Genomic DNA, 16,354 nt, shown 5'->3' on the forward strand with positions numbered 1-16,354 from the left:
TTATGTTGTGCTGCTACGTGGGCTGCTCAGACAAACATTAATTTGGATGTTATTGCAAATTGTTATGTGGCTAAATTAGTATTACTAATGGAGCAATTAAGAGGTATAAGTTATGGAGATGATTTTTTAAAATAAAATAAGTAAAAGAAATGAGTGAAAAAGTCAAAAAAAAAAAGGAGAAAAAAGATAAATGTCAATGGAGGTCATAGAGAGATGCCACATAGGATTGTTTATGCCTAGCTTTATATTATATATAGATATAAAGCTAGGCAAAATAGAAGTGACGTGGCACTTCTCTTTAGTCAAGAAACTCATTCATCTTTTTCTCCTTTTTTTTTTTGAGTTTTTCCTCATTATTTCCCTCTTTATCTTAATTTAAAAAGCCTAAAAATATCTACATAATTATCCAGTTAAAGCGGAAAGCAGTTAATAAAATGAAAGATGAAAAGTCATTACTTTCAAAACGTTTTCCTGAATGCATTACTTTGAAAGATAAAAGATGAAAAGTCATTACTTTTCCAAACATTTTCCTCTTATTTAACGGCAATAAGGTCAGTAACTGAAAAAAGATACTCACTAAAATAATAATAATGGATAATAACATTCTTGCACTCTTGCATCCGTTTCATACCAGGAAAATTGTCTGTGGCAATTAATTATAGGCAAGAAAATGACCTGCCATGGTAGGCCAAGAGACTAACTTTAAGTCTTCTTAATTACAATAATTAGGATATTTATTCTTATAATATTTAGGAAATTCACTCTAATAATAAGATAAATAAGAAATAGGAAGAAAAAACCAAAAAAAGGAGAAAAAAGATAAATAGGAATGGAGACCATAGAGAGGTGTTACATCACCTTGTCTATACCTAGCTTTATATTATATATAGATTCTTTTATGTGTTTTGGTGCTTCCGTTAGCTCATTATATGTTTTGGATTTAGTGAGAGTCTTGAAAGCTGAAGGACTCGAGAAGGCTCTTAACAAAATCTTATTTTAGAAGGCTCAAAAACTAATTTTGGAATCCCAACGTCTCTTTTTGATTTTTAATATTTTTTTTTTGAATTTATAATTATTTTCTATTTTACCTGAAAGTTCTATTTTATGTTCAACGTTAAATTGACCTCATTAAAATTTCAGGTCTAATATAAACTAGTAATTTGTAAATCCAAAATATAATATTACCAATTCAAACTAATAATGCTTATCTTTTTCTTATTCAATCAATTTATTATGAATTTAATTATTTCTAGTGGTGCAGCATTATGCGAAACTAAACATTAAAAAATCAATTCGAACTCGGCTCAAGTTCAATTACTATATTTTAATAAAGCTCAAACGAGCTTGACCACACTCGATGTTGTAAGAAGCTCAGTTGAGCTCGACTCAGTTAGGTTTGACTCAATCAGCTCGATGTCTGGGCCAAGCAACAACTTATAAAATTTCCATAAGTCAAAATACGTACTTGTTTGGTTCAGATACCATTGTTGTCTTAAAAAAGAAAAAGTAAAAAAAAAAGAAAGATCAGGAGGGAATGGAGGCATCAAACTGAAGAGAAAGCAGGTGTACAAAGAGGGAAAATGAAACGGGTGTAGCAGATTAACCGACAACTAAGGACCTGTTTGGGCAGAGAATTATTAGCTTCTTCCCGGAATTCTTTTTCAATTAATTTAAAAGTCAGAGTTTAGTCATGAAATTTTAAGTGTATTTGAAATTTAGAAAATAGCTATAGCAAAAGTAAATATTCTTTTAAAAAATTATAAACAAACACAATTTCAAATAAAGTAAAAAATATTGCTTCTATAGCTAAACGCCTACCAAATATAAAGACCTAACCCAAAAGCAGTGAAGACATACATACAACACATTATCTTTCTCTTTCAGTCTTTCATCTTGTGGCACCACTCTCCCTCTTCATCGAGGGTTTTTTTTTTTCTTTTTTTCTTTTTTTTTTTCCTTTCTTGAAATTCATCCCTTTTCTTTTTTTCTCTAAATATAATAATCAGTTTGATAAAAGATGATGCAACAAAGGGTAAAGCAGCAACAAGAAGCATTGATGCAGCAGCAATCCCTTTTTCATCCTGGTCTTCTTGCTCCCCCTCAGGTTTCCTTTTATTTAATTGAACAAGTTCATGTCTTTATTGGGGTTTGACTTGTTATTATGCTTTTTGGATTGCACCCCAACTCCAAATTTTGGTAAAGCTGGAATCTTTTTGATTGTGGGCTTTTCTTGAAACTTTTTTTTTTTTTTCTAATTTGGATACCCTTTTGAAAAATTTAAGCATTTATGTCAGTTTGTTTAACAAAGCATCAATGATTAGAACAAGGTGAAGTTACTATGAGAGGCAAGTAGTGCCTTTTTGAGAGGCAACTAGTTTATATAAAATGTTTTGTATTTTCTTTTTTTCTTAATTTTCATTTCCCTCTTTTATTCAATTCTCATAAAGTTCCTGTCTTTATTGGTTTTTGACTTGTTATTATGCCTTTTGGATTAAACCCCAAGTCCAAATTTTGGTAAAGCTTGAATCTTTTTTGCATTTCTTGATTGTGGGGTTTCGTTGAAAATTGAAATTTGTAGAGTTGCGGTTGGACGGATAGTGCCTTTTTGAATGGCAAATAGTTGAATTTACTGGACTTGAGTTCAGTTAGTATTAAAATGTTTTGTATTTTCTTTTTTCTTAATTTTCATTTCCCTCTTTTATTCAATTCTTAACAAGTTCTTGTCTTTATTGGGTTTTGACTTATTATTATGCCTTTTGGATTTTGATTTCACCCCAAGTCCAAATTTTGATAAAGCTGGAATCTTTTTGCATCTCTTGATTGTGGGGTTTTGTTGAAAATTGAAATTTTTGTGTTTTTGTTCTTATGTGGATACCCTTTTGAAAAATTTAAGCATTTATGTCAATTTTTTTTTCCTAAGCTTCAATGATTAGAACATGGTGAAGTTACTATGGTTGAGTTTGTAGAGTTTGTGGTCGGCCAGATGGTGCCTTTTTGGAAGGCAACTAGTTGAAATTACTGGACTTGAGTTCTGTCAGTATTAAGATGTCTTTATTTCTTTTTTCTTAATTTTCATTTCCCTCTTTTATTCAATTCTCAACAAGTTATTGTCTTTATTGGGTTTTGACTTGTTATTATGCCTTTTGGATTTCACCCCAAGTCCAAATTTTGGTAAAGCTGGAATCTTTTTGCATTTCTTGATTGTGGGGTTTTGTTGAAAATTGAAATTTTGAGTCTTTTTGTTCTAATTTGGATACCCATTTGAAAAATTTAAGCATTTATGTCAATTTTTTTGACTATGCATCAATGAGTAGAACAAGGTGAAGTCACTGTGGTTGAGTTTGTAGAGTTGTGGTTGGCCAGATAGTGTCTTTTTGAATGGAAAATAGTTGAAATCACTGGACTTGAGTTCAGTTAGTATTAAAATGTTTTAATAGGGAGTTGGTATGTAGCTTATTAAGTTCACTTCCCCAGTAGTTGTGTTTAGTTTTCAAACTGTTTTGGCCTTTATTTAGTTTTTCTGCTTAGCACTCCCAGATAGATAGAAATTATTCAGAACAAGGAATGACCAAATCTTAGCTCCCGTTTGGACATAGAAATTTTTTACCTTTTTCAAAAATAAATAAATTGGGAAACATTGTTTGTTCGTGGAATTTGATCAGTTTTTGGAAAAAAAATTCAAGTTCGAAAACTGGCTTGGGTGATTTTTTTTCCACTCAGAAATCTTCAATTTTTTTTTCCAAGTAAAATGCATGTCCAAACACAACTTCAACTTCCAAAAACTCTTTTTTTTCAAGTTTAAACCAAATTTGTGTCCAAACACTAGCTTAGTGTCTTCTCCGTGTAGGCATGGTTATATGTTTTTTTTGTAGGATTCCAAGTTATTGAATAAAAATTTCACAACTTTGGGAAAGGGAGAGGTGAAGGGGCATGGAATTGGGAGCATTGCCACCAAAAATTCTCCATTGGTTCACCTTTTTAGCTTCTATGGGAATGAAAAGTTCTCGTGAATTTTCACAATGCATGGCATACTCCTTCTATGTTGACTTGAACTAGTGTCTATATAATATTACATGGGATTAAGGAAAACTTAGGGATCCTTTTTTAAATTTTATTAACCTTTTGTAGTATTTGTTTACAGATAGAGCCTATCTTGAGTGGAAATTTGCCTCCTGGATTTGATTCAAGTACTTGCCGCAGTGTGTGAGTGCCTTATGGACATTTTTCTTTTGATTTAAAAACCAGTTTTCTTTTTATTTTGCGTTTTTTTCTTTTTAAATTGTTGCCTTTTGCTTGAATAGTGACATGAGGTTTTCCGTTGTGTAAGGGAAGAGTATTATTTCTGAACATTTAATTTTTGCATGTGTAAGTTTGTGTAAGAATGCGAGATTAATTCTGTATTCATAAACTTATCAGTCCAACGAAGGATCTACATGAAAGAAATGCTTTTAGGGGGGAAGGGAGTTTTTTGTTGGGGGGGGGGGGGGGGTTGATTGGTCTGCTGTTCCCGTCTTAGATTTAGTCATAATGGTATTAAATGTAGCTGCTTTCTAAGAAATAGAAAGCGCCTTTTGAATGGATACCTTTTTCTGTGTCTTGGTACAAATATTCATGTAGCTGTATACTTCTGTATGCTTTTTTATTACTTGTTCGCTGCATGTTTAGCTGCATGAAACTGTGCTTGATCAAGCATGCGGTCTATATACTTAAAGAGGACATAATATTCTCAATTGATCATTGGTAACCCTTCTGGTTTTTACTGTTATCCAAAATAGGTATGTTGGAAATATCCACCCGCAAGTAACGGAACCACTTCTTCGAGAGGTCTTCTCAAGTACTGGCCCCCTTGAGGGATGCAAGCTCATAAAAAAGGAAAAGGTCTGATCTCGTCATTATGGTTCATGTTTAACATTTTCTTACTAGACAAGTCATGAGAGTTAATTGAAACATCCCTAAAAGGTGATTGGTTGCCGTCATAGCTGTAACTGGTGTAACATGTTGACACTTTAATGACTATGGAGTGTAGGCACCTTGGAGCAAGTGAAAAGTTAAATTAAAATGAAAAATTCATGAATTTCCCTTGAGTTTTCTTTTGGGGGAAGTTTTTCAGTTGAAGGTGGTTATGCTAATGATTCTGGGTTCTGGCTTAGTGCTGTTTGATGTGTTTGTTAGTTCCATATTCACATCTCGAGGGCGTGGCATAGGCATATTGCCTCTTGCCCAATGGAGGGAGGTGATAATTTATGAGGTGTAAGCCTTAGTAGTTGAAATGTGACCTTGGCTGAATTTCATCAAGGCATTCACCTCAGTGTTGCTTGTTTGGACTTTTGGAGAGGAGAGAGAATTTGCAAGCTAGCATGTTTAGGTATAACTCGTTTAGGGTTATGAATAGTTGTGGTTGAAGTGGTTTTCTCTTTGTGATTTTCATATAGGTGACATTTTCTCTCTCCCACTAATCAGCCATTATTCCATTAACTATTGAAAAGAAACAAAAAAAAGTCAACAATCTGTTATTTCCAATTTTTTCCCTGTTCAGTCATTGCCCTATTTTTGTTGTTTTCTCCTTTATTGTTCTTTTCAACTTTATACATGTACTTATCTGAAATGAATTATGAAAACATCCTTGAAAGACATTTGCTTTACTTCTTGAGGCATCAATCACACCTTGGAGCACCTCAGCTTTGCCTTGGAAGCATTGGCCTTGTTAGTTCGTTAACTCATGAAACAGCCTTCATGAATTCAGAGTGTAGGCATTATCTGTTTGCTCTGCAATATTCATAGTTTTGGTGCAAGTCAAAACTGTGAATCTTAAAAATTGATGAATCACTGTTGAGGTTTTGTTGATTGAAGTATAACAAGGCAGTAAAAAAGCATGGTGATTCCCCGTGAGTTCTTAACTTTTAATTTGTTAAGATCTTCGGAGTATATTGTGATTGTGACATTGGAGCAATTTAACAATGTGATGAGGATCTAGAATTCATGAATAACTCTTAAAACTCTTACAAAAAAAGCATTTCACATTTTTTTTAAATGGTAACAAGTTTGTATTGATTCACAAAAAGGGCCGTTAAGCCATGATTACAGAAGGAAAGAAACATGAAGACTAGTAAGCTAGAAAAAAAAAACTGTCTACTAGTCTAAAGAGACTCTAAAACTTGTAGTAGAGACTCTGTGTCTTCTACGTACTCTTGTTTACACCAAAAATAAAAAAGCACAATGCAACTGAGTTTCATCTTTTGAATTGGATTGCTTTTGTTTTCAAAACATCTTGAATTCCTTTCCTTCCAAACAATCCACCAAATGCAGCCAGGGATTAAACTCCATCTTCTCTTTTGCGCGTTTGATCCCCCTCTTCTGTTCCAACTGGAGAGCAAATCCAGTGGGTTCATTGGCATTGTCCAATTCAAGCCTATCATAGCAAGAAAAATATCCCATAGTTGTGTAGTCACTCTACAATGCATAAACAGATGAGTATTTGTTTTTGCAGTTCTCCCACAAAGTGAGCAGATGGAACATAGTTGCATTCCCCTTTTCTGCAACTTGTCCTGTGTCAAGCATTTCTGCCTTGCTACTAACCAGACAAAACAGGCCACCTTGTATGGAATGTTAGCCTTCCATATTTTTGTCTCCATGGCCATTGATAATTCAAATTGTTAACAAAATTTAGCATGTGGTATGCTGTTTTTATTGAGAAAACTCCAAGACTGTGGCCACTCCACCAGATTCTGTCTTGGATCTGAGTAATTCCAGTGAATTGAGCTATAGTGTTGAGGAATTCTGCATATCTGTATATCTCCCAATCATTCAAAGGTCTTCTGTAGCTTAAATCCCAGCCATGATTTCCCCAAACTTCCCTGATGTTAGCCTTTTTCTGCTGATTTAAGATATAAATATCAGGAAATAGAGACTGTAAGGTGGCATTTCCTAGCCATCTATCTTCCCAAAAAGAGATTTTCTGCCCATCACCAACCTTGAAGCTTATTCTGTGACTGAAAACTTGCCAGAGGTTTCTGATGGTCTTCCAAACACTGACCCCATACACTGCATTCACCTTCTTTGTCTTCCATGGGCCTTCCTGATTATATTTACTTCGGATTACATTCTTCCATAGGGATTGGTCTTCATTTGAGTATCTCCATAGCCATTTCATGAGCAAACTTTGATTTTGTTGTCTGAGATTCCTGATGCCTAAACCTCCTTGCTTCTTACTGAGGGTGAGAATTTTCCATTTGACCAGGTTGAAACCCTTCTTCACCTTGTTCTCTTGCCATAAAAAGTTTCTTCTCAGTGCATCAATTCTCTTTTCAACCTTTGCAGGGATTGGAAAGAGTGACATCATATATGTCGGGAGGGCATCCAAAACACTATTGATAAGGACTAGTCTGCCACCCAAAGAAAGATATTGACTCTTCCATCTAGAGAGTCTTTTCTCACATTTCTCCAGTACCCCTGTCCATATGTCTTGAGATCTGCTATTTGCCCCAAGTGCCATACCAAGATAAACAGTAGGCAGTGTACCCATCTCCCCTCCCGAAATCTCAGCACAATGTTGAAACTGTTGGGGCTCATTAATGGGATACAAGACACTCTTCCTCCAGTTGATGTGTAGCCCAGAAACTCCTTCAAAAAGAACCAGAATAGTTCTCAGCCTTATTATTTGATCTTCTTCTGCATCACATAGAATGATGGCATCATCTGCATATAGTAAGTGAGAGATTTCCATGTTCTCTCTTCGTCTGTTGTTGACTTGGAAACCTCTGAGCCAATTGTTTCTTTGAGCTGTTAATAACATGTTGTTTAGCCCTTCCATCGCTAATACAAAAAGGAAGGGAGATAGTGGATCTCCGTGCCTCAGACCTCTATGGGAAGGAAAGAAACCCTCGGGTGAGCCATTGATTAATATAGAGAACCTAACTGTGTAGATATGCAAAACCTGATCCAGTTGATCCATTTGGTGCCAAAACCCATTCTCCTCAAAGTATTTAGTAGAAAGTCTCAATTAACATGATCAAAAGCCTTTTCTATGTCAAGCTTGCAAAGAATTCCTAGTTTTCCCTCCTTTAATCTAGAATCCAGACATTCATTAGCTATGAGGGCAGCATCCATTATTTGTCTTCCTTTGATGAAGGCCATTTGATGTGAATCCACCAGATTGTGCATAACTGTTTTGAGCCTTTCTGTTAGGAGGTTGGAGAAAATCTTGTAAACACTACCAATTAGACTGATAGGTCTGTAATCTCTCAACTCCTTAGCATCATTCTTTTTTGGGATTAAAGCAATGTAGGTGGCATTTAGACTTTTTTCAAAGAACTCTTGGTTATGGAAATTCTGAATGGCAAGCATGATATCTGTTTTAATGACATCCTAGCAATGTATGTAGAATCCCATGCTAAAACCATCTGGGCCTGGAGCTTTGTCAGGTGCACAGAGTTTGATGCTGTCTAGAACTTCCTGCTCTTCAAAAGGCCTTTGGAGCCTAATCTTTTCCTGGTCAGTGATTTCAAGTCCCCCTCCTGGATTGAAATCAGGCCTCCAAGTTTGAAATCAGGCCTTCAAGTCTCACTTTCTGTGTATAAATGTTTGTAAAAACTGATTATCTCATTCTTAATGTCTCCAGGTTCCTCTAGGACTGCTCCATTAACCAAAAGCTGATCAATATTATTGTTTCTCTTGTGTGCATTTGCTGCTCTCTGAAAAAATCTTGTGTTCTTATCTCCATGCTTCAACCATTGGATTCTAGATCTTTGTTTCCCGTGGATTTCTTCATTGAGTGCTGCTTCCTCAAAATCTGCTGATAGCTTGGCTTTTTTGGCATTGTTTAGATTTCTTTGCTGATGTATCAAGTCTAATGCTGAAATTTGGTTAAGGATGGAATTCTTCTTCATAGCTAAATTCCCTTGAGAGGTCAGGTTCCATTTTTTTAGTTTTTGCTTCAGAGCCTTCAACTTGTAAGTCAAAATGAAATATGCCCAGCCTTCTGCTTCAAAAGAGTCCCACCAACCTTTAACTAGTTCCTTAAAACCCACTACACCCAACCACCAGTTTTCAAACTTGAAATAGGACTTAGAGCCTGTTTGGATGGGCTTATGCCTATAAGCTGCAAACAACTTATAAGCTAAAAAAAATAAGTTGGGGTAGTTAACTTATTTTTTTTGGCTTATAAGCTGTTTTCAGCTTATAAGCTGCTTTAGATAAGCTAAGTCAAATGGGCCCAATTATTTTTTTGAGCTTATTTTAAGCACAAAATGACTTTAAGCTGGCCAGCCAAACACTCAAAAAAGCTGAAAACAGCTTATAAGCAACTTATAAGCCAATCCAAACGGGCTCTTAGTATTTTCCCAATTCCCACACCTCAAAGACAGAGGCCAGTGGTCTGAGACATCTTTTGGCAACAATGATTGTTTGATGTTTCTGAATTCCTCATCCCATTTGGGAGAGATGAGGAATCTGTCTATTCTGGAAAAAACATCCTGGTTTCCTCCCCATGCCCATGTATATTGCCCACCATTAAGAGGCAAATCCACTAGCTCTAAATCCTCAATGAAATTTGAAAAATCTGTCATGCTTCTGGAAACTGAAGTAGCATTCTTCTTTTCAGAGGTGAACCTGGGAGTGTTGAAATCTCCACAAGTCACGCAGAGTTCATCACATGGACCTCTAGAATCCCCAATTTCCTCCCATAAATCAAGCCTTTCCGTCCTAGTGTTTGGGCCATAAACACCAGTAAGATGCCATGAATAATCTTGGTTCATTGACGGGAAACTACACGTTAAAGAATGTACTCCAGTGCAAGTGAGCTCCCCCTTCCATATCCTACTATCCCACATTATTATGATCACCCCTCTCGTACCACTGGCCTCCAGACATTCGAATTGAACCCATCTGTTTTCCCAAATATCCTTTACATAATTGCCGACATTCCCTTCCACCTTGGTTTCCTGCATATGTCTGCTCCCCATTTATGGATTAAACTCTTTAAAGTAGTCCTTGTGCTTATTCTATTAATACCCCTAACATTCCATGAGATGATATTGATCTTCATGATCCACCTTCTATCAGTAATCTCCCTCTACTTCTATCCCCATTGGTCTTGAACTTCATGTCAAAGATCAATCCCTTTAATTCATTCAGACCTTTCCATTTTGGTGTTTCGCATACCCCTGGGATTGGTGAAGAAACCCTCATCCTTCTGTTACCGTCTATTTTCATGAAAAGAGCTAGAGCTTCATCTCCACAGTTTCGGAAATCAATTCCAAACTGTCTGCCAAGGCACATTGAAGGTAATCATGCACAGTGATAGTCTTAACCTTCTGGCACTCCGTGATTTCTACAAGTTGGGATACACTTCTAGAACCTGAGAAAGGGTCAGGAAAGAAGGGTTGGTGTCTACCAAATGTTCGAATTCTTCATTGTCTTGGATGCTCCAATAATGATGTTAGTTCCATAAAATATTTTCTGCCTTCACAGATATAGTCCTGAAATGCTGGATACTTTCTACAATGATGTTTATGTGGGTTTGTCGTTCATCTCAACTCACATAAATTGTGTGAGATTTCTTGATACGAGACTGATATAGGTGATTTCCTTGCAATGCAGTCATCCTATGGTTTTGTGGATTACTTTGATCGCCGCTCAGCAGCCCTTGCTATTGTGACTCTTAATGGAAGACATTTGTAAGTAGATTTTCTCGCAATATTCTGGTTTAAGAGTTCAGTATTTGCTTTGTGGTGGGCCTTACTGGTAAAATGCAGGTTTGGGCAGCCTATAAAGGTTAACTGGGCATATACTAGTGCTCAGAGAGAGGATACCTCAAGTAAGTATATTAGATATCTACATATTATCTACCTTCTTGTTAGTTTTGCATTACTTAGTTGAGAACTCAACACTGTTTTCACTGGCTTACAGATCACTTTAACATTTTTGTGGGTGATCTCAGTCCAGAGGTTACAGATGCCACATTGTATGCATGCTTTTCCGTCTACTGTGGCTGTTCGTAAGTTCTATCCTTTTGTAGTCCTGTAAACCGTGACATTGATTTTCAAGAATATATTATACTCTCAGATATGGTATTCAAGTTTTTTCCGTGCAGAGATGCAAAGGTTATGTGGGATCAAAAAACAGGCCGTTCAAGGGGGTTCGGATTTGTTTCCTTCCGTAATCAGCTGGTACTAAGATGGCTTTGCTCAATCCTCTGATATTTTGCTTCTTCTCACACTCGAACACCCACCCCCCTAAAAGAAAACAAAGAAAAATAGTAGTGCCTGCACAAAGAAAAATAGTAGTGCCTGCCTTGTGCTTTTTTATAAACTATGTCAACCTTTTTTCTTTTTGGGATTGTTTTGCGCAGGAAGCCCAAAATGCAATAAATGACATGAATGGTAAGAACAAGCTGTCCATTTTTTGATTATTCTTATTCTCCATGGTTTTATATACTGTCCCTAAAATTACAAATTGAGAAGTTGATTCTGAATAGAACTCTTTACCAACCAGTCTACTATTGGGGAAAATCTTGGTTGCTTACTGTTTGTGCCCTTGTTCTACTTGGGATTCTATAGCATAGGACCAAATAAAATTATTTTCTTGTTTTCTCGTGTGGATAGCTCATTGTTATATGTTCGTTAACTACTCTGTGTTGGTCTTTCGCTCACTGACCAAACAGATCGTTGTACCTCCTCCTGTCTTCATCCCAATCTAGTTTCATTAGGTTCTTTTGCATGCTGTATTTCAATTTCTTTCTTACTGTTTTTGCCGAGTATTCAGCTAAAGAATGGCGTGTACCAGCCAATTTATGTAAGTCTCAATGTTTTAGAACTACAAGATTTGGGACTTCTTTTCCTCCTAAAAATCATTTTCACGTGGGCGAGAACTTGGTTTCATGCCACTTTGCTGCATCATTTGTTGGTTGTTTTATCTTCTACATTAGTAGGCTTAATCGAAGATGGCCCTGGTTTTTCTATCTCATATAAGTGGAAATCTTTTTTGGTTCAAAACAAAAGGGAAGTGGCTTGGAAGCAGACAAATCCGCTGCAACTGGGCAACAAAAGGTGCTGCAGGAATTGATGACAAGCAGAGTTCAGATGCCAAAAGTGTTGTTGAGTTGACAAGTGGAACATCAGGTGGTTTTTTTGAATTTGTGGGTGCTTCTATTTTTTCGTTTGTTGAAACAAAAGTGTTACTTTCAGTTGTAGTATATGAAGTACCTTTAACAGTCTGTGTAACTGACATGAAGTGCTTACTAGAGCTTCTGCCTTGCTTTTACCTCATTAACTTACATGATGAAGAATCTTGATGCCATTTATGTTATTGTCTAGATGATGGTCATGACAAGGCCAACGAAGATGCTCCAGAAAATAATCCCCAGTATACAACTGTTTATGTTGGCAACCTTTCTCCTGAAGTAAGTATCAGTAACACCTCATAACTCCCTTTATATAGTTACTTATGAGTTTGCTATTAGTTGTTGTGGGGATAAGTCTTTGCCCTCCCCTAGGCCTGCTTACCAAGTTTTGCCTGCAATCATATTTGTACATGCTCTCTTGGGGACAAACAACAACAACATACCCAGTTTAATCCCACAAAGTGGGGTCTGGGGAGGGTAGAGTGTTCACAGACCTTACTCCTACCTTGGAAGGTAGAGAGGTTGTTTCCGATAGACCCTCGGCTCAAGGAAAGACAATTCATAGCAGTTGGGAAAAAGATAGAGCAATATCAAAAGGAACAATAACTACATAAAATAATATGCTAAGTGAAGAACAAAAAGCAATAGTCAGTAACATAAATCGACAGACAAGGAATTACAAGAGAAATACTACGACTACTAATAAGGAAGGATAAGCAAGACAACACTCTACTACCTACTAACGTTCTAATCCGTGTCCTCCACACCTTCCTATCTAAGATCATGTCCTCGGTAAGCTGCAATTGCGCCATGTCCTGCCTAACCACCTCTTCCCAACATAACATGAATTACCCGAAGTGATTTAAATATAACTGCTGTATCAGAAGTTCCACTGGTGGAGATATATTTCACAAGCTCCTTAATTAGCTTCAATTTATATCTCCATGCAGGCAATGAGACCTGCTTGAATGCAGTAGAGGAATAATATACAATGGAAGTGGGAATGAGTTGATTTGCATTTTATTATTATTGTCTTTAGATACTAGAATTATGTGTGAGAGGTTCTGATGTCCATGTGTGTTTCAGGTTACTTCAGTTGACCTCCATCGTCAATTTCATGCACTTGGAGCTGGTGTTATTGAAGATGTTCGTATTCAACGAGACAAAGGTTTTGGTTTTGTAAGATACAGCACCCATGCTGAAGCTGCTCGAGCTATTCAGTTCGGAAATGCCCAATTCCTTTTTGGTAAACCTATTAAGGTAATGTGTGAAGAATCTGGTTCTTTTGACATTATATGTATACCTAGACCTTTTTGTAACGCCACCTGGGACATGTACGGGATGGTCAAAAGAGTTGATATGGTTCTCATAATCTAAACAAAATTTTAGAGTTCTCTAAGAAAACATTTTAGAGTTCTCTCTTTCCTCAGACTTGTCCAGGTATGATGTCTTTAGGCCTGATTGGAGGCAACATTATGTAGAGTGGGTACTTGAAGCTCTTCTTTATTTCTTTGCAGTTAAAAAAAATGAAAGTGGGTGGGTATAAATTTCTATAGCACCTTGTGTGGTCCTATTCTATGGAAGAATCATATTTTATCAGTTGTAGAAAGCGAGTTTTGATGATTCTGCAGATGGCGTTTTGCTTTGAAATGAAAAATTACCTACTGTTTGGCACTTTGAGTTCCTGGATGTGTAATATCCTTTTGTGAGGGTCGGATGGGCTTGGCCGAGGTTACTTGTAGTCTAATAATTACTTAGTAGAAATTGGCAACACCTGATCTGGAAGATGTTTTTTCTGTGTGAACTCTTCTGTAAGCAGATAAAGCCATTATGCATGTACAAATATGTTCAATAGAAAGAGGAAAAAGAGAGGCCCGAAAGAGGATATAGTAACGTAACTCCTGTAAACTGCTGATATTAGTATTGGTGATATTAGGTTGAAGAGAAACTTTGGGCGAAGGATTTGACTTGGTCATTATGTAACTTCATCAATGCAAAAGACTATGTGAAACCCAAGGGTGGGGCCTAGTGGTCAATGAACTGGGTTGAGAACCATGAAGTCTCTAGTTCAAATCCCAGCAGACAAAAACACTAGGCGATTTCTTCCCATCTGGCCTAGCCTTGGTGGATAGAGTTACCTGGTACTGGTTGCTGGTATGGTAGGTATCCTGTGGAATTAGTCGAGGTGCGCGCAAGCTGGCCGGGACACCACGGTTATAAAGAAAAAAGACTACATGAAGGGATAGCTTATTGTGACACAATTGGCCCATGTTTCTAAGAATGTTAAATTTAAAGCAGACGTTGTCTCCAAATATTCGTTAGTTAATGTTTTCTGAAATTTAAATCTAGTGAAACTAAGTCATATTGTGACACAATTGGTCCATGTTTCTAAGAATGTTAAATTTAAAGCAGACGTCGTCTCCAAATATTCATTAGTTAATGTTTTCTGAAATTTAAATCTAGTGAAACTAAGTCTTGTGCTGAGTTGGTAATTGTGTTTTCATTATAGTGCTCATGGGGAAGCAAGCCTACTCCGCCAGGAACGAGTTCTACCCCTCTTCCTCCTCCAGATATGGGTCACGTCCCTGGTCTATCAGTGACTGAACTTGCAGCCTATGAGAGGCAGCTTGCTTTGGCTAGGATGGGCGGTTCACAGGCTCTCATGCATTCCCAGGCTCTAATGCATTCACAAGGTCAGCGAATGGGTGCTGCTAGTCAAGCAATTTACGATGGTGGTTATGGAAGTATTGCTGCTACAACTCAACCACCAATGTACTACTAGTGCATAACATCACCTCCTGATGCTCTGCTGAAAGTGTTTTGTTTCCTCGTTAGTTTTTTGTGTCCCAAGCATGTATGAATATGTAGCTTGCATTTCGTCTGGCAAACCGAGTAGCTAATCCAATGGCAGTTCATTGGATGAGCACCTTTTTTTTTGCCCTTTTCCCCAAGGAGATCTAGAAAGTATTGTGACCCGATATGTTTCAAAGGATATCTCGCACTGTGAATCTGCTGAATATGTGCTTTTGCTTTTTTGCTTTTCTTTATTTCCTAAAAGCAATTGTTGAAATGAATCTGAGTCTTAGCTCCCCAGGGCTTTGTTTAAGTAGCAAAGGTTGAAGGACTTGTGACTTGGGTCATAAGTTCGAACCCTGTGCCATGCTCGGTATTTAAGTGGAGAATGGTTCTAGACGGATTCTCATTCATCAAGCGCCAAATGAGTTTCTTGGTCGGGCATATTTTATGTGTTCTGTTTGAAGTTTTCGAAGAGTTGCAAATATAGCGGACAGAGTAAGAAAGTTGGAAGTTATGGTGATTGCCTAATTAGTGTTTTTGTGGTTCTTGTATTAGGATTCTTCTCATATCTAGGAGCAGGACTACCTTGTTTGTTTTCAGCTATACCTCCCTCGGATCATCTGATACGCGTATTCTAATGCTTCTGAGAAGTGAGAACATACGTGAGCTGCGATTTTCAGGAAGAGTGGACGATGAAGCGACTCCACTGAGAAGAGTACATATGTATATGCTATTGATCTGCAATTTTCAGGAAAAAGTACCACAATGTAGGTGTCAAGGCACTAAAGTATGTTCTTGGTTGGAGCCCGATAGGCTCATTTTCTAACTATTTAGAAGAGCCGGTTGGGCTCCTTTTTTGTCGTCCAACCGGTTTCTTTTTCGTCGTCATATATATTAAAAAACATGGGCTCCATATATATTAAAAAATAACTAATATTAAAAAAAATTAAAAAAATTGGGCTCCATATTAAACACCAATCAGTATTAAAAAAAAAAAAAAAAAAGTGAAACCCACCATATCCAAATTCACGGGAAAAAAAAAGTGGAACAGAATGGAGAAGACAGGACCAGGAGACTGTGTTGCAAACATGACAGGTATCACTTCATTTTTTACTAAAGCAGGTTGTGATTATGAGTGGATAGTGGATAGTGGAGCAACACATCATATCACACCTAGTGAGGAAATCTTAACTGCCATTAGAAAGATATAAGATCATAACAATAATGCAGTACAAGTACCAACAGGAAAGAAATGTCATATAGAAGGAGTAGGCAATGCACCACTTTTTGGGAAACATGAATTGCAGAAAGTCTTACATATGCCAAATTTCAAGTTCAACTTACTATCTGTATCTAAGTTGACTAAAGAACTTTTCTGCTCAGTATCCTTTTACCCAAATTTTTGTATATTTCAGGCACTCTTCACTGGAAAAGTGGTAG

At 36.9% G+C, this 16,354-nt stretch overlaps 1 protein-coding gene across 1 annotated transcript; it reads left to right on the forward strand.

The window, feature by feature from the left end:
- Nucleotides 1-1,855: 1,855 nt before the first annotated feature.
- Nucleotides 1,856-15,135, forward strand: LOC132619231 (oligouridylate-binding protein 1-like). The gene is made up of 12 exons (XM_060334174.1): nt 1,856-2,104; nt 4,142-4,203; nt 4,776-4,878; nt 10,597-10,673; nt 10,752-10,813; nt 10,906-10,993; nt 11,090-11,165; nt 11,348-11,378; nt 11,997-12,116; nt 12,312-12,397; nt 13,205-13,378; nt 14,628-15,135. The coding sequence occupies exons 1-12, from the start codon at nt 2,018-2,020 to the stop codon at nt 14,898-14,900; spliced, it is 1,239 nt and encodes a 412-aa protein (XP_060190157.1). The 5' UTR covers nt 1,856-2,017; the 3' UTR covers nt 14,901-15,135.
- The last annotated feature ends 1,219 nt before the right edge of the window (nt 15,136-16,354 follow it).

Source organism: Lycium barbarum, chromosome 11, assembly GCF_019175385.1.
Source record: "Lycium barbarum isolate Lr01 chromosome 11, ASM1917538v2, whole genome shotgun sequence".
NCBI lineage: Eukaryota > Viridiplantae > Streptophyta > Magnoliopsida > Solanales > Solanaceae > Lycium > Lycium barbarum.

Bases quoted from the DNA above. Each gene is read 5' to 3' on its own strand.
- LOC132619231 (XM_060334174.1), top strand. From the start codon at position 2,018: ATGATGCAACAAAGGGTAAAGCAGCAACAAGAAGCATTGATGCAGCAG. The intron at 10,674-10,751 runs GTAAGTAGATTT...GGTAAAATGCAG, and splicing joins ACTCTTAATGGAAGACATTT to GTTTGGGCAGCCTATAAAGG. The intron at 10,994-11,089 runs GTAAGTTCTATC...TTTTCCGTGCAG, and splicing joins TCCGTCTACTGTGGCTGTTC to AGATGCAAAGGTTATGTGGG.